This window comes from Bos indicus x Bos taurus, chromosome 13, assembly GCF_003369695.1.
Source record: "Bos indicus x Bos taurus breed Angus x Brahman F1 hybrid chromosome 13, Bos_hybrid_MaternalHap_v2.0, whole genome shotgun sequence".
Taxonomy (NCBI): domain Eukaryota; kingdom Metazoa; phylum Chordata; class Mammalia; order Artiodactyla; family Bovidae; genus Bos; species Bos indicus x Bos taurus.
The window spans coordinates 45,039,911-45,061,569 of record NC_040088.1 but is presented as its reverse complement, the minus strand read 5'-3'; the positions used below and the strand labels follow the sequence as shown (position 1 = coordinate 45,061,569).

The window sequence follows — 21,659 nt, the reverse complement described above, 5'->3', positions numbered from 1 at the left end:
GCAGAAGCATTTCCTCAGGGTTCACCTGTTCTCCTCAACTAAATGCCTGGTGGAAGTCAGCAAGTGTTTGTGCAGGTTCCAGCCCCCATGCCCCAAGCCTAGATGGCAGCCCTGCACCGTGCAGGTCAGAGTTTCTGGGCAATGACTCACAGGTGGCAGAATGTGAAGACCCCAGAGCAGGGCTTTTCAATTGGCCCCCTCCAGTGGTTCATTCTCAACTGCTCCATCTTAGTCTCAGCCAACATTAATGTGTGCCTAATCGCAGACAGAGCCTGTGCTCTGAGCTGGAGGGTGCCCCATCACCAGGATGGCTTGTTCCCAAGAAGCGGCTGGTCTAGGCACAGGCCACTGCCATCCAGGAAGTCCAGGGTGCAAGAGGCTGCTCGGAGGGGCACCTAACCCCAGATGGGGGTTGGGGCGGGGGGGCGTCCTGGTGCAAGATAACATGCTTCTAGGGAAGTGAGTGTCACAGCCAAAGAGGAGGAAGTTGGGGGAAGGGCAAAGAAGATTCAGGAGAGGGCTGGGAAACAAGAGCTGCGTGGGGTCCAGCCTGGCTAGCCTGAGCCCTGGAGAGCAGCTGATGAAGAGAGCCGAGGAAGCAAAGAAGCAGAGAAGGGCAGGGCTCTACCTCGGGTCCCTGATAAACTGGACTGTCAGAGGGCGGTGGGAGGTGGGGCGCATTGGAAGTTACAAGAGGACCACGGGGCTTGAGTCTAAAGACCTTCCTGCCTCATACCCCACCTCTGCCCTGTGTCCGCTGAAGTGGTGGGATGTGACAGAGCCTGGGGGCGACTCCGCTGTGCCCAAGGCTCTCCCATCATCAGGACAGGTCGTGGTCTCCTCCTTGTCCACAGTGCCCAAGTCCCCATTCTGGTCACTGCCTCCATTGAAGGGATGTGAAAAAGACTAAATATAGCCCAAATCTTGGCAAAGGGTACTTGGAGCTTCTCAAAGCCAAGTCTACACAGGAAGGTCATTTGAGAGGTCACACAGCTAATAAAATAGAACACAGGCACATGACCCTGGTCATTCTGATTAGAAACGCGAAGAAAGGGAGATCTGTCTTCTGAAAGCCCTGCATCAACGTGCCCGGGGAACGTGCCGACCACAGTTCCAACCTGGATCTAATTTACTTTAATCCTCTCAGTAAATTCCTATTTTTAAAATGCTCTGCATGCAACATTAGTTCAGTTCAGTCGCTCAGTCGTGTCCGACTCTTTGCGACCCCATGAATCACAGCACGCCAGGCCTCCCTGTCCATCACCAACTCCCGGAGTTCACCCAGACTCACGTCCATCGAGTCAGTGATGCCATCCAGCCATCTCATCCTCTGTTGTCCCCTTCTCCTCCTGCCCCCAATCCCTCCCAGCATCAGAGCCTTTTCCAATGAGTCAACTCTTCACATGAGGTGGCCAAAGTACTGGAGTTTCAGCTTTAGCATCATTCCTTCCAAAGAAATCCCAGGGCTGATCTCCTTCACAATGGACTGGTTGGATCTCCTTGCAGTCCAAGGGACTCTCAAGAGTCTTCTCCAACACCACAGTTCAAAAGCATCAATCCTTTGGTGCTCAGCCTTCTTCACAGTCCAACTCTCATATCCATACATGACCACAGGAAAAACCATAGCCTTGACTAGACAAACCTTTGTTGGCAAAGTAATGTCTCTGCTTTTGAATATGCTATCTAGGTTGGTCAAAACTTTCCTTCCAAAGAGTAAGCGTCTTTTAATTTCATGGCTGCAATCACCATCTGCAGTGATTTTGGAGCCCAAAAAAATAAAGTCTGACACTGTTTCCACTGTTTCCCCATCTATTTCACATGAAGTGATGGGACCAGATGCCATGATTTTCATTTTCTGAATGTTGAGCTTTAAGCCAGCTTTTTCACTCTCCTCTTTCACTTTCATCAAGAGGCTTTTGAGTTCCTCTTCACTTTCTGCCATAAGGGTGGTGTCATCTGCATATCTGAGGTTATTGATATTTCTCCCCGAAATCTTGATTCCAGCTTGTGCTTCTTCCAGCCCAGCATTTCTCATGATGTACTCTGCATAGAAGTTAAATAAGCAGGGTGACAATATACAGCCTTGACGTACTCCTTTTCCTATTTGGAACCAGTCTGTTGTTCCATGTCCAGTTCTAACTGTTCCTGACCTGCATACAGATTTCTCAAGAGGCAGGTCAGGTGGTCTGGTATTCCCATCTCTTCCAGAATTTTCCACAGTTTATTGTGATCCACACAGTCAAAGGCTTTGGCATAGTCAAGAAAGCAGAAATAGATGTTTTTCTGGAACTCTCCTGCTTTTTCCATGATCCAGCAGATGTTGGAAATTTGATCTCTGGTTCCTCTGCCTTTTCTAAAACCAGCTTGAACATCTGGAAGTTCACGGTTCACATATTGCTGAAGCCTGGCTTGGAGAATTTTGAGCATTACTTTACTAGCGTGTGAGATGAGTGCAATTGTGCGGTAGTTTGAGCATTCTTTGGCATTGCCTTTCTTTGGGATTGGAATGAAAACGGACCTTTTCCAGTCCTGTGGCCACTGCTGAGTTTTCCAAATTTGCTGGCATAGAGTGCAGCACTTTCACAGCATCATCTTTCAGGATTTGAAATAGCTCAACTGGAATTCCATCACCTCCACTAGCTTTGTTCGTAGTGATGCTTTCTCAGGCCCACTTGACTTCACATTCCAGGATGTCTGGCTCTAGGTCAGTGATCACATCATCGTGATTATCTGGGTCGTGAAGATCTTTTTTGTACAGTTCTTCTGTGTATTCTTGCCACCTCTTCTTAATCTTCTGCTTCTGTTAGGTCCATACCATTTCTGTCCTTTATCGAGCCCATCTTTGCATGAAATGTTCCCTTGGTATCTCTAATTTCTTGAAGAGATCTCTAGTCTTTCCCATTCTGTTGTTTTCCTCTATTTCTTTGCATTGATCGCTGAGGAAGGCTTTTTTATCTCTTCTTGCTATTCTTTGGAACTCTGCATTCAGATGCTTATATCTTTCCTTTTCTCCTTTGCTTTTCGCTTCTCTTCTTTTCACAGCTATAGATACCTCCTATGATTGTCCAGGGTGGAAATCTCATATCAGTGGCACTTTTTGGTTTGAAAAGAAGAAAATGCTGAGGGCAGAGGGGAGGGGGTCAGTAACCACTGAAGGTGGTGCAGAGCCAGCGGGGCATCTGACTGAGCAAGATATAGACAGCTTTCTAACCTTGGGGAGCAAAGAGGAGTGAGGGGACTGCTGAGGGAGGACACCCCATTCTCAGGAAGCTTCCCTCTGGTCTTCCTAGAGCAAAAGGAAAAGTTCTCCCATGACCCTCAGCCAAGGCAGGGTTCCCATTTCTCCACGTTTATGCGCATCCCCATTTCACAATATGGAAAACGGAGTCACCGCTAAATGCTTATCCAGAGAATCCCTAGAAAGGACCACCTGCTGCCTGTAAATGTGTCCTGAGCAGTCCAGCCCCAGACACTGATGAATTGTATCCAGAGCCTCTGAAGAGAGTCTCTCTTTGAAAGATGTAGGCTTAATTAAAAGGCAAAGGATCATGGCTGATAAAGCTAGCTTCTGCCAAACTAGTTCACTTGTCATAAAAAGCCTAGGACTTTCCAGTGGTTAAGTGGACTGACTTTCCAGACGGTCCAGTGGTTAAGACTCCGAACTCCAATGCAGGGGGTGAGCATTCAATCGCTGGTTGGAAAATCAGATCCCACATGCTGAACGACCAAAAAAAAATTTTTTAATGGCAAAAGGGAAGGAAAAATTCCTTCATCAGAAAGAAAAGAGAGATGTCTTATTAGTCAGCCATAAGAAAGAATGAAATATTGCCATTTGTAGCTACATAGACAAATCTAGAGATGACCATACAAGTGAAGTCAGAGAAAGATAAATACTACATGATATCACTTATATGTAGAATCTAAAAAATAATACAAATGAACTTATATTTATGAAATAGAAATAGACTCACAGATATAGAAAACAAACATAGTTACCAAAGGGGAAAGGAGGGGAAGAGGGATAAATTAGGAGTATGGGATTAACAAACACACACTACTATATATAAAATAGATAACCAACAAGGATTTACAGTATAGCCCAGGGAACTATATTCAATATCTTGTAGTAACCTATAAAGGAAAAGAATCAGGAAAAAATATATATATATACATATATATATATATATATATATATGTATAACAGAATGTCTTTGCTGTACCTGTGAAACTAACACAATATTGTAAATCAACTATACATCAATTTTTTTTTAAAAAGGAAAAATTCCCAAGAATTCTGCAGAAAAACATTTGGAGGATAAATTTCTAAAGATGAAATTTATCCCACAGAGTGCACTTCACATATGCCTGGAAATTTGGTCTGGATAGCAAAAGGTTGGAAAACTACCTACATGTCCATCAATTGGGACTTGTTACAAAATTAAAAAAAGATGATAGGATCATATAATGAAAGCAGCTAGAAAAAAAGACAGAAGACTGACTACCAGCCACCTGAGTAAGCCCTCCTGGATATCCTGCCCAGTCAAGCCCCCAGGAGATTCCAGTCCCACTGGCATCCGACTGCACCCGCAAGAGACCCCAGGCAAAACCCACCCAGCTGAGCACAGTCAAGTCACAGAACTAGAAGATATCATAACACATTATGCCAAGCTACTAACTCTGGGGTTATCTGTGAAGCAGCAGCAGATCACTGGAATGGTAATAGATGTATCACATTCTCTTAAGACCACCATATTTGTGAGTACTAAGTCGCTTCGGTCGTGTCCAGCTCTTTGCATCCCCATGGACCGTAGCCCGCCTGGCTCCCCCGTCCCTGGGATTCTCCAGGCAAGAATACTGGAGTGGGTTGCCATGCCCTCTTCCAGGGAGGTCAGTAGGGATCAAACCTGTCTCCTGGAGCTCCTGCACTGCAGGCGTATTCTTTACTACTGAGACAACGGGGGAAGCCCCAAATGGGATTAGATGAACTCTTTTCTTAAATTCAAATCCTGCTCTACCACTCACAGTCTGGGAAGTAGGCAAGTTACTCAACCTCTCTAAGGTTGCCCTCTCTAAGTAGGCAAGTTACTCAACCTCTCTAAGGTTGAGTAATTTCACACTCCTCCCCCCATAAAATGTGGGCAATAACGATACTTGCCTCTTGGGATTGTTAAGGAATACTAGTTGCCCGGTAAATCCTAACTCTTAAGAGTTTGACAAGTTCCAGCGTCCTGTGATCCTAAATAAAATGTAACAAAACCTCTTGTTTCTCCACCTGTCTTTTGAGTTTTCCTCTCACTGATGGAAGAAAAAGGGAACTAACCGTCAGTGTGGGTCACCAGCCCCTAGTCCTTCATCTGCAATTCTGAAATCGAAAAAGTTCCGAAAACCAACATTCTCTCTTATCTCCATTGGCAACAAAACCAGAAGCTACAGTTTGGTGTTAATACTCATACTTCAATATAGAAATTATTAATGTGTGCAATTACCGGGTACTGCTCCAGATACTTCTGAAAAAGTATACTTCAGTCATCTTCTGAAAAAGTTTAATAGTCTCACCCTTAATCCAAAATTAACTCTCCAAGAGGCTCAGCACTCAAGTGGGGAAGCTACCATGGAGGGTGGGAGGTGACATCAGTCTGGAGATTCATTAACTAATTGGCGATTAATCACGGCCAGAAAGATGAAGAGAGACAGTTAATTCCCCAACCCTGCAGCTTGGCGCTTTCTTATGCTGTCCTGTTTTCTTCAGGATCTCGGCTTTCGTTTTAAAATACACACAAAATTCCCCTCTAGTTCTTCTGAAAAACAGTCCTCTGCAGCAGAAACAAACCCATCATTGTATCGGAGCTACGGAAGATTTCAGGAGCGTCCGGGGAGGTGGGGACTTGGGCTGGCCCTCTGACTAACTTCAAAGCTGGCTAAGGTCACTTACCTGTCAACTTCTAAAGGGAAAAAAAAAAAATCCTTTATTTTCTGTGGATGCTTCCACCAGACAAGTTCCTTAAACTAATGAACCTATTTCCTGCAGTAGGCTACCATGGGTCTAGGCTACCTTCCATGGCCATGTGGACAAGATTACCACTGACACATCTGCTTATGTCTGAGTGCTCAAAACGTGCTAAGTGTAATTCCCCAATTTCTTTGGGATAAAAACACCCCTCCTGCATCCTTAAGCGTCACAAGTCCACTGCATGGCAGAATGCAGTCTTCCCAAATGCAGAGATGCTGAAGGGAACATATCCTTATCATCCAGAAGAAACAGGGGCTAAAACACTTGCAGGTGCCCACACTGACATGTTGATGGGGCTTGGAGTCTGCGAAATGTGTGCCTACACTTCCCAGGGACAGGCCCATGGGTCTGGGCACGCTGTGTGGGAGAGGGAGGGGTAACCCTGTGCTTTGTTTCCTGTCATGTGGTAGAAACTGCTTCAGGTTCCCTCATGTCACACTAGTGGCTAAGGCGGCAGCACAACAACACAACTACACAACAACGACTACACACTTCAAAGACAGCACAACATCCTAAAGAAAAAGGAGCCTTGGGCTGGGCTTTGCCGCTAGCACCTGTGAGGAGCTCAAAACAACCTCTCTAGCGTTATCTTTCTCCCCATAAATATGAGGAGACTGGACCACATCTGGGCCCTTGAGTAGATCCTGTGGGTGGACAGGCTCAGCCTCTGTCCCTGCTCTGAGGTGGACCATCCTGCATAGGAGAGGCTAGAAAGCGCGACACAACATTTCCCAGAATCCCTCGCAGCTGTGGTCTTTAGATGTGACCTGGGTTCCACCAGTTACATGCACTGCTGTAGATTTGACTTCAGGCGGGCCTGAGTTAACTGAGCTGAGGCAAGTATGCAGCAATTTTTTCACATCTTGCATTAGCAGAAGCATTGTGATGGGCAAACAGCAGCCACAGCAGCCACCGCAGCAGCTCCCTAGGCAGCCCAGTTCTGCAGTGTGGCTCCGGGAGTCACTCCTGGGAGCTCAGCCTGCACTCTCTTTATCCCAATTTGAAAGGAAGTGTTAGTCGCTCAGTCGTGTCTGACTCTTTGCAACCCCATGGACTATAGCCCCCCAGGCTCCTCTGTCCATGGAATTCTTCAGGCAAGGATACTGGAGTGGGGTGCCATTTCCTTCTCCTGACCCAGGGATCAAACCCAGGTCTCCTGCATTGCAGGCAAATTCTTTACCATCTGAGCCACCAGGAAAGACTTACCCCATTTAATGCCCCATAATTAACCATCATCTGCAGCTCACACGTTGTTGTCCTATTTCTCCTTCTCCCCCTTTAAACTAATTTAAGCTTTCTCAAGTATCCATTCCAAGCATTTTCCCCTTTTTCCTTCCTGTTCTTCCCCAAATACTGTCACTTGTATCTAGGAACTGTTGACTCCTCCTTCCCTGCCTGTATTTCTCTTCCATGTTGACTTAAGTCCTCCTATGAGTCACGTATTACTGTACCAGCTGCTGGAAATATGAGCCCACTAGGAATGTTCCCAGCCTTTGGTGGCTCTAGAGTTAAGAAGAGGAGTCTGGTCAGCCAAGGAGATGGTAAGTTACAAGGTTGGAGCTTCCAATTCTGTCTTGGGAGACTGAAGTCAACAGGCAAGGAGCTAGGGATGAGGCTTACGTTGCCTTCCAAACATCAAATGGGTGGGTTTTTTCCAAATAATACTTAAATCCACCCAATCCAGTTGGTAAATCCCTTGTCCTTGCTGGGGGCAACAAAATATTGGACATCAACAAAACCTGCCACAGGTCACTATTGGCTAACTCCCCACTGGGCAGTTTATACGCTAAGAAAATCGCTCAGCATTTTGTATCCACTGTCTACCCCAATGCTTGAGAGGCCCATTCTATTATTTCTCCATTTTACAGATCAGGGAACTGAGGCTCAGAACAGCCCAAGCACAGCTGGCGAGATGGACCCAAATGAGGTTTTCCTTCTCCCACAGAGCATCCACACTTTCTGGCTTGGCCCCTTTACCATCTCAGCCTATCCCAGCTATATTTCCAGCTCCTCACCCTGACTCTCCCTGACCCCAGGCCCGTTTCCCATCCTCCCTTCAGCTCTGAGTCCTGTTCTTACTCAAGCTTCAGGCTCCGCCCTAAAGCCTGCCTCTTCGCACTCTCTCACTGCCCTAGAATCCACACCAAGAAACCTCCCTCTGCTCAGAATGTATTGCATCTTTCCTCTTGCTTCTGGTTGAGCGTTCACTTTCCTGTAATAGCGTTAATAATTAATATAGTATTTGTGCCTCTCCACCAACCCAAAGAATCCTAGCTGGAGTTACTGGGCACCTACCATGTTTTCTGATTGACTCATTTATCCTCATGACTCTATGAGGCAAATGTCATTATTATTAAGATTCCCACGTTACAGATGAGGAAACTGAAGCCTGGAAGCTTTCAGTTCAGTTTAGTCGCTAGTCGTGTCCGACTCTTTGTGACCCCCATGAATTGCAGCACGCCAGGCCTCCCTGTCCATCACCAACTCCCGGAGTTCACCCAGACTCACGTCCATCGAGTCAGTGATGCCATCCAGCCATCTCATCTTCTGTTGTCCCCTTCTCCTCCTGCCCCCAATCCCTCCCAGCATCAGAGTCTTTCCCAATGAGTCAACTCTTCACATGAGGTGGCCAAAGTACTGGAGTTTCAGCTTTAGCATCATTCCTTCCAAAAAAATCCCAGGGCTGATCTCCTTCACAATGGACTGGTTGGATCTCCTTGCAGTCCAAGGGACTCTCAAGAGTCTTCTCCAACACCACAGTTCAAAAGCATCAATCCTTTGGTGCTCAGCCTTCTTCACAGTCCAACTCTCACATCCATACATGACCACAGGAAAAACCATAGCCTTGACTAGATGGACCTTTGTTGGCAGAGTAATGTCTCTGCTTTTGAATATGTTATCTAGGTTGATCATAACTTTCCTTCCAAGGAGTAAATGTCTTTTAATTTCATGGCTGCAATCACCATCTGCAGTGATTTTGGAGCCCAAAAAAATAAAGTCTGACACTGTTTCCACTGTTTCCCCATCTATTTCCCATGAAGTGATGGGACCAGATGCCATGATTTTCATTTTCTGAATGTTGAGCTTTAAGCCAACTTTTTCACTCTCCACTTTCACTTTCATCAAGAGGCTTTTTAGTTCCTCTTCACTTTCTGCCATAAGGGTGGTGTCACCTACATATCTGAGGTTATTGATATTTCTCCTGGCAATCTTGATTCCAGCTTGTGCTTCTTCCAGCCCAGCGTTTCTCATGATGTACTCTGCATAGAAGTTAAATAAGCAGGGTGACAATATACAGCCTTGACGTACTCCTTTTCCTATTTGGAACCAGTCTGTTGTTCCATGCCCAGTTCTAACTGTTGCTTCCTGACCTGCATACAGATTTCTCAAGAGGCAGATCAGGTGGCCTGGTGTTCCCATCTCTTTCAGAATTTTCCACAGTTTATTGTGATCCACACAGTCAAAGGCTTTGGTATAGTCAATAAAGCAGAAATAGATGTTTTTCTGGAACTCTCTTGCTTTTTCCATGATCCAGTGGATGTTGGAAATTTGATCTCTGGTTCATGTGCATTTTCTAAAACCAGCTGGAACATCTGGAAGTTCACGGTTCACATATTGCTGAAGCCTGGCTTGGAGAATTTTGAGCATCACTTTACTAGCGTGTGAGATGAGTGCAATTGTGCAGTAGTTTCAGCATTCTCTGGCATTGCCTTTCTTTGGGATTGGAATGAAAACTGACTTTTTCCAGTCCTGTGGCCTGCTGAGTTTTCCAAATTTGCTGGCATATTGAGTGCAGCACTTTCACAGCGTCATCTTTCAGGATTTGAAATAGCTCAACTGGAATTCCATCACCTCCACTAGCTTTGTTCGTAGGGATGCTTTCTAAGGCCCACTTGACTTCACATTCCAGGATGTCTGGCTCTAGGTCAGTGATCACACCATAGTGATTATCTGGGTCATGAAGATCTTTTTTGTACAGTTTTTCTGTATATTTGTGCCATCTCTTCTTAATATCTTCTGCTTCTGTTAGGTCCATACCATTTCTGTCCTTTATCGAGCCTGGAAGGTTTAGCAACTTGCAAAAGCCAGAGCGTAGAACCCTAACCATTACTGTCAGATGGTTCTGAAACACAAGGGTGGCACAACTTTATCCCCTGTCTGCCTTGCGTACAGCTGTACATTTACGTACAGCGTAAATGCTGTGGATGGAGCTTCTCTCTGCCCTTTTCTGGTTCTAAGAACCAACTGTTTAATGAGTGCCTTCTAGTCATTGAAAAAAATGCATCTTGCTCCAGTGGCTTCCCCCTCTTAGACCGTTCGTCCTACTTTGCACAGAACTCTAAAGTCACACCTCATGCTAAGTCAAGGGTGGTTTGACCAGTTATTTGAAAATGGACCATACCATGGCTGATAATTCTATAATCTTGGAGCATCTTGACGCCAAGATGTCTCCAATTTTCGATGGAAGAAGAGAGGAGAAGGAACCTGAACTTTGGCCTCAGTAAACAAACAAAAACTCCTCTGGAAATTTAGTTAAGGGTTGAGGAGCAAACAACACTCCACCCCCACCCCTGGGGGCAGCACAAAGACAAGGATCCTGGGAATAAGATCAGTTTCTTCATCCCTTAATCCAGGGCCCCAGCGGAGCTGTTGGCCCGGGGCATCAGAGATCTCCTAAAATGGTGGTTAAGGGACTGGATAATTTTCCCCTGCCACTTTCTTTCCAGGGCAATGTGGGCAGTTGGGGGATAGAGGTTTAAACTAGCTACAAATCATCCCCAAAACAACGTTACAATTGTCCTTCCAGCCGGGAGATAAATATGCAAGTGGGACCCTTTGTAGAATTTCCTGGAGGGCAGAGGTAGCAGCCGCAGGCAAACTGTCCCTCCCACTTAACCCCAGCAGGCCCAGAAAAGCCTCCCACCAGCTGACTTTGAACCTTTCCAAGCAGGATGCCCACACCCAGTCGACAGCGTCCTTTAAAGCTGTCTTTCCTAAGGATTCCCAGCTCAGCATCTAGCCTCAATTCATAACCAAATCACCCCAGCCCTTCCCAGAGCCAAGCCCCAGGAGCCAGGAATATGCACGGGGGAGGGAAGACCCCTCCCACCAAAAGTAACGGAAGTTTTCCCAATCCACAGTGTTCTAGGGCTTCCTCCCCATCCCCCGGCCTGGGCAGGGGGCGCCTTGGGACCTCCCAGGAGCGCCCAAGAATTAACACTTCACCGAGGGACTGGAACCCGCAAAAGTTCGCATTAAAGCCCACCTGGCTAGGAGCTGGGGTCATATGATTCCTAAAAACACCACTCCCTGGCTCCGGCTGGCTGTGAGTCAGTGGATTGAGACTTAATCTTGGAGGTAGCGGATACCTTTGAGCAGGCAATCTTGGAAGTTCCACCCAGGAAAGCGCAGATGGGCGTCGTGATAAACTGTGGCCTACAATTCCAAGAGGCTGGGTGGGGGGTGGGGACTAAATCGCGAGAAGAGAGGGAAACAAACATTGCAAGCCACTGCGGGCGGGGCCATGGGGCAATTTGCAGTTGAATCCGATTATCCGTCAATATGATTCAAGAAGATTTGATAAACACCAGTTTAAAAGTGCCCGGCACAGACCTCGTGTCTAACGGGCACTTCATAATTGGCACTGGGAATAGTTGATACTGTGAAAGACCTACTGTGTGCCAAGCTCCCACGACTGTCTCCGGAACGCAAGGAACGGGGCGAAACTCCCTTCGAGTTCAAACAGCGCTGGGAACTGCGCCCCAGAGGAGGGGAACCCAGGGCCTGGGGTCCCTCCTTTCCCACCCCTGGAACTCCAACGGCCTGGTTGTGCTTCAGGCTCTATGCACAGAATGGGGGAAGGAGGCTGTGCCTGAGCGCTTTGGGCAGCTCCAGAGGCCACGCGGGAGGGCTGTGCCCGCGCGGGGAGCGGGTCTTCCGGGCGCAGCGACCGGCTAGCCCGCAGGCAGGAGGACATGCGGAGGCGCCCTGGCCGCGGCCCAAGGGCAGGTGCAGGAGCGGCGCAGCGGGCGCTCAGGGTGCACCGGTGCCCGGGCGCGCGGGCGGGCGCGGCAGGGAGGGGCGCCGGCCCCGGGAGCCCGACGCCAGGGCGTGGTGCAGGTGGCGGCGAGGGCAGAGTCGACTCCGTACCTTGATTTTCGACCTGGCGACCGGGCGCTGTTTCGCCGCCAGGTGTCCATCCGGGCCCTCGCCGTCGCCGGGCTCTGGGGTTTCGCGCTCCGGGCCGCGCGGGGACGAGCTGCTCTCTGCGCCTCCGGGCTCCCCCGCGCTGCTGCTGCCGCCGCCGGTGCTACTGCCGCCGTCGCTGCGGCAGTCCTCGGGGGGATCGTGGAGCAGACGGCCCAGGCCCACTGCGGAGCGAGGGCCGCGCCCCGACACACAGACACGCGGCGTCAGGCCCGGGCGCCCGCAGCAGTTTGACCTGCGGGCGGTGCCGCCGCCGCCCCTCCCCGGACCTGGGCACCTCGCCAAGTGGGCAATGCCGCGGGGGTGGGCGATCGAGCCCCTGACTCGGCCTCCCGAGCAAGCTTGGGGTCCTGGGGGGCGGTGGGGGGCGTCCGCTCCTCTTTCCAAGTTCCCGTGCCCACGAGGTACGAGGGCCAAGCGCGGCTGGGGACACCGCGCACCAAATTTCCACTCCCTGGGACCCGATCTCGAGCCACCTAGCCCCGGAGAGGTTGACCTATCCCTGTGCAACCTCACGAGGACATGGGATTGAGATTGCCCCTTTGTGGCCCCCAGTCCCACTCCTGGGCCACCTCTGCCCGCAGCAGCCAACGGTCCCGCCGCAGGGCAATTAGAGGCGCCCACTAGGGGGGAGGGGGTGCAGGGCGTCCCGGGTTCCCAGCCTCTCACTCTTGGTCCTCCTTGGTAACTTCCTCCCCCCTCCCCCAAAGGAGGGGCATGGGGGACGGAGGGAGTCCAGCCCGGGTCGTGGAGTAGAGGGGACCCGGCTATCCCTGCCCCCACCCCAGGAACCCGGCGCCCAGGCCCGGCCCCCGCGCGGCGCTCACCTGGGATGTAGGTGTCTGCCCTCTCCTCGTCCGGGAGCTCATCCCAGCTGCGGACCGAGACCCCCAGGCTCCTCCTCTTCACCAGGAAGACTTTGGGCATCGTGGGGGCCCTCTCCCCGGACTGCGGGCCCCTAGTCCAGGTTGCTCCCCACTAAAGGCGGCGGCGGCGGCTTGGTCCCCGGCTCCCCGCGGCCGGAGCCCACCTTCCCGCCCCGCCTGCCCCCTCCCTCCGCCCCCCACCGCCGCCGCGCGGCCGGGCCTCTCCCCCGCACGCCGGGAGACTCCCAGCCTCCGGGCTCCGCGACACCTCTGCCTGAAATCGCGGGTGAGACCACGCCGAGGAAAAAAGTTTCATAAGGTGGAATAGAAAAGGCACCAGGAAACTTGGGAGTGAGCATGCGCCCTGCAACATAACGGTGTCAACAAGCTCGCTACCTGTCCGACCGGTTCCGGCGGCCGGGGCTGCCTGTTCCAGCCCTTCCTTAGGCATGAATGTTTGCAAAAGAATTTAACGTCTGATTCTCCCCCCTCCCCTTTGTAAAAAAGGAAGGACGCTTCTCTCTGAACCCCCTGCCCCATGCCGCACCACGGGCACTTCAGGGAGATCTCCTGGAACGAAACCCGGCGCGCGCTTCCCGGGGCATTGCTCCTCAAAGCTGGGGCCTCCCGCTAGTGCCCGCCCCCGGCCCCCACCCGTGGATTCGTCTCCGACAAGCAAGCCAGAAAATGGCTCAGCTCCTCTGGACCTTGTGGATCATTCCTGGGTTTGTTGAAGTCTCGGTTGTGTGGAGGCCGCGAGGAGACGCCCGGGATTCTGATCCGGTAAAGAGGGAACTTGGGGGCTTCCGTTCCCCTTCATCTACAACAGCTCCCCCTTCCCCCAGTAAACACAGTAAAAAAAAAAAAAAAAAATCTTTTTTAAATTCAGCATCTTTAGAACACGTTATTTTGGGCCATACAATCTAAGAAAAACCAGTCCGTTTGCTTCCACCCCAAGCCCCTTCCATCCCGCGAACCCTCTCACCCCTAAATAAACACTCTGGAAAAAAAGCCAAGTGCTAGTTTTGCAAACGCAGCTTCAAAACAATTTTCTTATCCTCGCTCACTCCGATGATTGCCTCCCCCAACCATTTGCTCCCCAAATTCTGAGGCTGGGAAATACTTTCCAGGAAGCCAGTCAAGATGGGTTTACCTCCCCTTACCGCCCCTACTGGGAGCTTGGCTGGATAGCTTAGGGTTTAATTTAGGTTTGGGGTTTGGGTTTTGTTTTGTATGGGTTTTTTGTTTTTGTTTTTTTAATCTACCTTTATACCTGGAGGGCCAGAGATGGGGGTGGGGGGTGGGGAGAAGGAAGGGGAGTTGGTAAGAAAAAGATGCCAAGTTTCTAAGAGCAGCTGTACCCGCTTTGGGGGAAAGAGGGCCCGCCGCCGGTCCCACGCCCCTGCTCGGATGTGCCCAGGGATGCAGGGCACCGCCTCCACGGCCGCGGGGTCACCCCACTTCCTGGGGATCAGACGTGTGCCAGCTCCAGGGGATGCGGGGGCGCGGCCGGCCTGGGGTGCCCTGGGCGCCAGCCGCTCGCCCAACCGCCCGACTCACCTGTCTGTAACCTGACCCGCAGTGCGACCTGCCCACAGGGCGGGAGAATCAACACAGCGGTTTTCCCCGTCCTCTTCCGCCCTGGAATGGCCCTTGGGGACACGGCAGCCTGGTAACGGATTTCTCGGCTCGGCGGCAACACTCAGGATGCTCGGAGAAGGGCTCAGCTCAGCCCCGACTGCTGGGGACAGACGCGCCCCGCCTCTGGGGCTGCCCTCAAGAGCTACCCCTCTCCGGGCTCATCCCTGTCTGAACCCCAGATTTTCTCTGCAAACGATCAACGCAGAAGGAAAAAAACTTGGAGCGGAGGGAAGGCGGGGGAGGAAGAGGAAGACATCTCCATAGCGGCACGAGGAGACCAGGCTTCTTTCTCGTCCGAGGCCGATGGCGCAGCTTCTGGGAGCCTCTGCGAGTGTATTTTTATCTACCAACAAACTGGAGCCTGATTAGAAAGAAGACGCTTGGTTGAATGAAAGTAAAAATAGAGTAAAACTGTGAAATCATCGAAGTATGCCCCATCTCATAAAAACCTTAAAAACTTCACTTTTTTCAAAATTCCTTATTTTACAAAACACACACACACACACACAAAACAAAAAACCCATTAACAGAGCTTTTTTTTTTTTTCTTTTTTTCTTTCACTGGATTTCAAATCACCGAGTATCTGATCCACTCTGTCCATTTTTTGAAAACACTGTAGAATGACAGGATCTAAGGCAAGAAATCTCAAAACGTAGCTCAATACTTAGGGCACTAGGGGGGAAGGATAACAGGTTTGATCACACTTTTATTTGACCATGTTGGATGCACACCTATTCTTATATTTACTGGATATCTCTTTGGAAGAAAGGAATTCTGATGTTATCTTTCTTTTGTGTGTGATCAGACCAGATGGGTTTATCAACAGTATTATTAACATTTTCAAAGAATCAGTTTTGCCTCTGTAACGTCAGTATTCTAAGTTTTGTGAGAGGTATTGATAGAGCAGCACCTCAAAGTAGGATAAGAAATGAAAAAAAAAAAAAAAGAAAGAAAAGAAATGAACTCAATTCTTTTCAAAATCTCAAAAGTTTGGCGTTGGAAGAGTGGTCCAGAGCTCACCCAGTATTAGGAGGAGGAGGTGGCCTCCGTCGGTAGGTGTGTAGTCAGCCTTGCTTGAATACCTCCAGAGCTGTGGAGCTCATTTTTCCAAAATAGCAGCCCTTGTTCCATTTTGACAACACTGCTGTTAGAAAGCTTTTCCTTCCATTTAATGGAAATCTGTTTCCCTGCATTTCTACCTCCCCTCCCCATTCTGTCCTCAGGGTCTGCTGCACCCCCCCCCCCCCCCTGGTTCTAAACCAGGAAAAAATACCTCCCCTAGCCTCTCCTAAGACTCCTTTTCTCTGGTAATGTATGGTCAAGTTGCAATAGACAGGTACAAAGCTGCTCAATGGCATCCTTAGAGCATACAGTTATGAGGACAGGTTAGGATGTTGGGAAAAATATTCCTTAGATTTTTTTTTTAACTTTTTATTGAAGCATATAACATAGAGTTGGACTTCCTTGGTGGCTCAATGGTAAAAAAATCCACCTGCCAATACAGGAGAGGTGGATTTGATCACTGGGTCGAGGAGATCCCCTGAAGAAGGAAATGGCAACCCAGTCCAGTGTTCTTGCCTGGGAAATCCATGGACAGAGGAGCCTGGCGAGTTATGGTCTATGGAGTCAAATAAGAATCAGAGATGACTTAGTAGAGAACAACAACTTAATGTAGCATTAGAAAAAAAATGCACAAATTATAAGTCCACAGCTTGATAACTTTTTGCAAACTGAATTCATCTTTGAATCAGCACCCCAGAACAAGACAAAACTGCTTGCTCTATTCAACAATAGATCAGCTTTCTTATAGGTTCAATAAGACAAAAAAGAAGAAATAAAACTACAGGGTTATAAAGGAAATAATAAACCATCATTTGTAGTCAGTATGATTGTCTGGGTGGAAAACTCAAGAGAATCTTCAGACAAATTATTAAAAGTAATAAGAGAGTTTAGCAAAATTGTTTATAGAAAATCTGTGTATATGTATTGTGTCAATTGCATTTCTACATAGTAAACAGTCAGAAAAATTAAAAGCCTAATTTAAAAAGTGACTTACAGCAGCAACCAGAAGACAAAGAGCCTTGAAATAAATTTTCTAAAAATATTGTGCAAATTTCCTGTCAATAAAATTCAAAAACTTTTATTGGAAAGTGTTAAAGAATATGCTAATCAATGGAAAGATTTACCATACTAACAGATTGTTAGACTCCACATGAAAAAGAGGTCAAAAAATCTCCAAATTCATCTGTAGATTTAATACAGTTCTTCAGTTCAGTTCAGTTCAGTCGCTCAGTCGTGTCCGACTCTTGGCGACCCCATGAATTGCAGTACGCCAGGCCTCCCTGTCCATCACCAACTCTTGGAGTTCACCCAAACCCACATCCAATACTTAAAAAAACAGATACTTCTGTGCATGTGTGTTCAGTTGTGTCCAACACATTTGCGACCCCATGGACTGTAGCCCACCAAGTTCCTCTGTCCGTGGGATTTCCCAGGCAAGAGTACTAAAGTGGGTTGCTGTTTCCTACTCTAGGGGAACCTTCTTGACCCAGGGATCAAACCTGTGTCTCTTGTATCTCCTGTATCGGTAGGCAGATTCTTTACCACTAGGCCACCTGTGGGGTCTGCTCAAATTATTGTAAAGTATATATGAAAGAATAACCATCCCACTCCTGAAGAAAAACGAGGTGTGCAGACAATATCAGACATCAGTAGTAATTAAAATAGTGTGAGACATTGGTGCTAGGCTGGGCATTGGTGGACAGACAGACATTGGTGCATAAGTAGACATTAGTGTACAAGTTGACTGCCAGTACAGAACAGAGAACCCAGAAAGAGACCCACACTTGTGATCTATGAGAGAAGGCACTGCAGAGCAGTGGGGAAAGATGTGTCATTCAATAGGTGAAACCGGAGTACTGGTTATCCATTTGGGGAAAAAATAAAGGAAACTGAATAATGTGCACACAGAACAATTTTCAGTGGATTAAACATTGAAATAAGCATGCAAATATATATATATACATAGATAATGTAGAAGAATGTATTCATGACCAGAGGGTAGAGCAGAATTTCTTAAGAAACAAAAACAGACCACAAAAGTTGATAAGGCTGACTGCAGAAAAATTAAAAATGTATCAAGAGGCACAAGAGAATGGTAAGCTAAACAGCAGAGAACTTTTTGCAACACATATATCTTACAAATGATTAGAATCCAGACTATAGAAAGAACTCTCATGAATGACTGTGAAAAAGACAAACAATAGAAAGAAGGCAAAAGACTTAGACAAGCATCTCCCAGAAGAAAAAACATGAATGGTTCATCAACATATAAAAAGATACTCAGCCTCATTAGTAAATAGGAAAATACAAATTAAAATGACAACGAAATATGATTTCAGGTGGCTTAGATGGTAAAGAGTTTACCTGCAATGCAGGAGATCTGGACTCAATCTCTGGGTCAAGAAGATCCCCTGGGGAAGGGAATGGCTAACCAATCCACTATTCTTGCCTGGAGAAGTCCATGGACAGAGGAGCCTGGTAAACTACAGTCCACGGGACCACGAAGAATCGAACACTACTGAACAAACTACCAACTTTCAAAATGTTTAAGTCTGACAATACTCAAAGTGTGGTGAGGATGTGGAGCAATGAAATTGGCCAAATATTTCTAATGGGTATGTATATTCACTGAAGCACTCTGGGGACTTCCCAGTTTCATTATTCAATTTCCTTTATTTTTTCCCCGATAGTCCAATGACTTAATAAGACTCTGTGCTCCCAATGCAGTGCATCTGGGTTCAGTCCCTGTTTAGGGAACTTGATCCCACATACCACAGCTAGAAACTCCTGCATGCTACACGTGAAGACTGAAGATTGAAGATCCCAGTGCAGCAACTAAGACCTGGCACAGCCAAATAAGTGTTTTTTAAAAAATTTTTTGGAAAAGAGTTTTTCTTTACCTAGTCAAACTGGACACACACATACTAAATGACACAGATATTCCACTTCAGTTTCTGAATCTAGAAAAAGTCTTGCACTTTTGTACCAAGAGTCACAGACGAGAATACTCATCATAGCAGCATTTATTATACTTAGAAAAATAAGAATCTTAACGCAACCCAAACGACCATCAATAACTGATGTGATTAAAACATGGTGATAAATCTGTACAGTGAGAAGGAATAGCTCATAGCCACACACATTAACAAAAGTAGGTCTCAAGACATATTGTTGAAAGAAAAAAAGCAGGTGACAGAAGAAATGTACTATAAGATTCAAATTACTTTTAAAAACAGATCAAAGTAAACCATATTTAGGAATACAGACACATTTTAAAACCATTAGTCAACAAGCAATGACTTGGAAGAGTCTCTGGAGACTAGGCTGATTTAAAACAAGCAATACGGAAGGTTACCTATTGTATGATTCCATTTATATAACATTCTTCTTATTGCTTATTTTTTTAAAAAAAATTTTATTCTACTTCTATTTGTAGTAAAGATATACAGGAAGGTAGATGGCCCATTGCTATAGTAGGTTTACCAGAAGGACAGACCCTGTGATTTTTTTTCCTGGTGGTCCAGTGGCTAAGACTCCACACTTTCAATGCAGGGGGCCCAGGTTCCATCCCTGGTCAGGGAACTAGAGCCCACATGCCACAGGTAAGGATCAAATAAATAAAAATAGTATTTAAAAAAATCAAAATACTTTCCAAATTCCCTTAAAAAAAGAAAAAGGCCCTGCCTATGACTGTTGTAATCCTTGACAGTTTCTTAGAGGCAACAACGTCTCTTCCGGTTTTGCTTGTTTAGTTCAGAAACTAGATGTGTTCACAGTGATACCTATGTATACTTGAGTTTGGTGCATTATCTTTTAACATCCTATGTGGGAAAATGAGGACTCAGGACAGTCATACTTCAGTCTCTGATCCCGCTGAAATTAGTTATTTCCTTTTTAAAAAAATTAACTTTCTACCTTCATATTCGTTTTACGTTTTGTATTAGTTTGCTGCTGCTGCTAAGGCGCTTCAGTCGTGTCCGACTCTGTGCAACCCCATAGACAGCAGCCCACCAGGCTCCCCCGTCCCTGGGATTCTCCAGGCAAGAACACTGGAGTGGGTTGCCATTTCCTTCTCCAATGCATGAAAGTGAAAAGTGAAAGGGAAGTCGCTCAGTCGTGTCCGAGACTCCTAGCAACCCCATGGACTGCAGCCCACCAGGCCCCTCCGTCCATGGGATTTTCCAGGCAAGAGTACTGGAGTGGGGTGCCATTGCCTTCTCCGATATATGATACAGTTGTATAGAATTAAACACACACACACACAGAGGCTTCCCAGGTGGGGCTAGTGGTAAAGAACCTCCCTACCAATGCAAGAGACATAAGAGACATGGGTTTGATCCCTGAGTCAGGAAAATCCTCTGGAGTAGGGCATGGCCACCCACTCCACTATTCTTGCCTGGAAAATTCCATGGACACAGAAGCCTGGTGGGCTACAGTCCATAGGATCAAAAAGGAACAGACACAACTGAAGCAACTTAGCATTCATGCACACAAACACACATGCAGGGACTTACCTGGTGGTCCAGTGGTTACGATTTCACTTTCCAATGCAGGGGGTGTGGATTCGAAGCTAAGATCCCACATGCCTTCTGGCCAAAAAGCCAAAACATAGAAGCAATATTGTAACAAGTTCAATGAAGACTTTAAAAAAAAATGGTCCACATCCAAAAAAAAAAACAAAAAAGACTTAAAAAAAAATAAAATGAACACACACACACACACCACCACCACTCACACACCAGTGAGTACAAGTAAAACTGTGTAGGTCTGGAGAAGACCTGTGGGTTGTCTCAATGCCAATATTCTGCTGATAATAAACTTCACTCGTTCTCTATGACTTACCATTGGGGGAAACTGGATGAAGGACACACAACTGCATGTGAAACTGCATTATCTCAAAATTAAAGTGTCCTACTCTGAATTCTCCAGGCCAGAATACTGGCGTGGGTAGCCTTTCCCTTCTCCAGGGGATCTTCCCAACCCAGGGATCAAACCCAGGTCTCCCACATTATGGGTGGATTCTTTACCAGCTGAGCCACAGGGGAAGCCCAGCAAGAGAGTTCATCTTCAAAGTTTTCATCACAAGGAAAAAAAATATGTGCGGTGATGAATATTAACTAAATTTATTATGGTAATCATTTTGCAACACATATATGTATCAAATCATTGCATTGTATACCTAAAACAGATTTAATGTTATATGTCAATTATATCACAATTAAAAAAAAAAAATCACTAGGCAAAGCAGGAAAATGATCGATACAAGAGTCACCAAAATGTTGTTCACTTGGAAAGAAGACCAGGTGTAAAATTGTTGTTGTTGTTCAGTGGCTCAGTCATGTCTCTTGACGAATCTTTACGACTCTTTATGACTCCATGGACTGCAGCACACCAGGCTTCCCTGTCCTTCACCATCTCCCGGAGTTTGCTCAAACTCATGGCCATTGAGTCGATGATGCCACCCAACCATCTAATCCTCTGTCACCCGCTTCTCCTCCTGCCCTCTGTCTTTCCCAGCATCAAGGTCTTTTCCAATGAGTTCTTTACATCAGGTGGCCAAAGAATTGGAGCTTCTGCTTCAGCATCAGTCTTTCCAAAGAATATTCAGGATTGATTTCCTTTAGGATTGACTAGTTTGATCTCCTTGCAGTCCAAGGGACTCTCAAGAATCTCTCCAACACCACAGTTTGAAAGCATCAATTCTTGGGCCCTCAGGCTTCTCTACAGTCCAACTCTCACATCCATACATGACTACTGGAGAAACCATAGCTTTGACTAGACGGACCTTTGTCAGCAAAGTGATGTCTCTGCTTTTTAATACACTGTCTAGGTTTGTCATAGCTTTTCCTCCAAGGAACAAGGGTCTTTTAATC

At 47.2% G+C, this 21,659-nt stretch overlaps 1 protein-coding gene and 1 long non-coding RNA gene across 3 annotated transcripts in view; one reads left to right on the top strand and one right to left on the bottom strand.

Moving 5' to 3' along the window:
- Positions 1–13,260, bottom strand: part of OVOL2 (ovo like zinc finger 2) — a 28,865-nt gene extending 15,605 nt beyond the window's left edge. Inside the window, exons 1-2 of one of the 2 annotated variants that reach the window (XM_027559659.1) lie at positions 13,045–13,260; positions 12,161–12,381 (exon numbers count right to left, since the gene is read on the bottom strand). In XM_027559659.1, the coding sequence (XP_027415460.1) occupies positions 12,161–12,381; positions 13,045–13,144 (321 nt within the window). In that variant the 5' untranslated portion in view covers positions 13,145–13,260. Of the gene's footprint in view, positions 1–11,276; positions 11,383–12,160; positions 12,382–13,044 lie in introns of those variants that run through there. The other variant, XM_027559660.1, reaches the window with a different exon arrangement.
- A 10-nt stretch (positions 13,261–13,270) lies between these two features.
- Positions 13,271–15,186, top strand: LOC113903487. Its single transcript, XR_003514140.1, has 2 exons — positions 13,271–13,866; positions 14,666–15,186. It is a non-coding gene; the product is annotated as an uncharacterized LOC113903487 (long non-coding RNA).
- Positions 15,187–21,659: the final 6,473 nt, after the last annotated feature.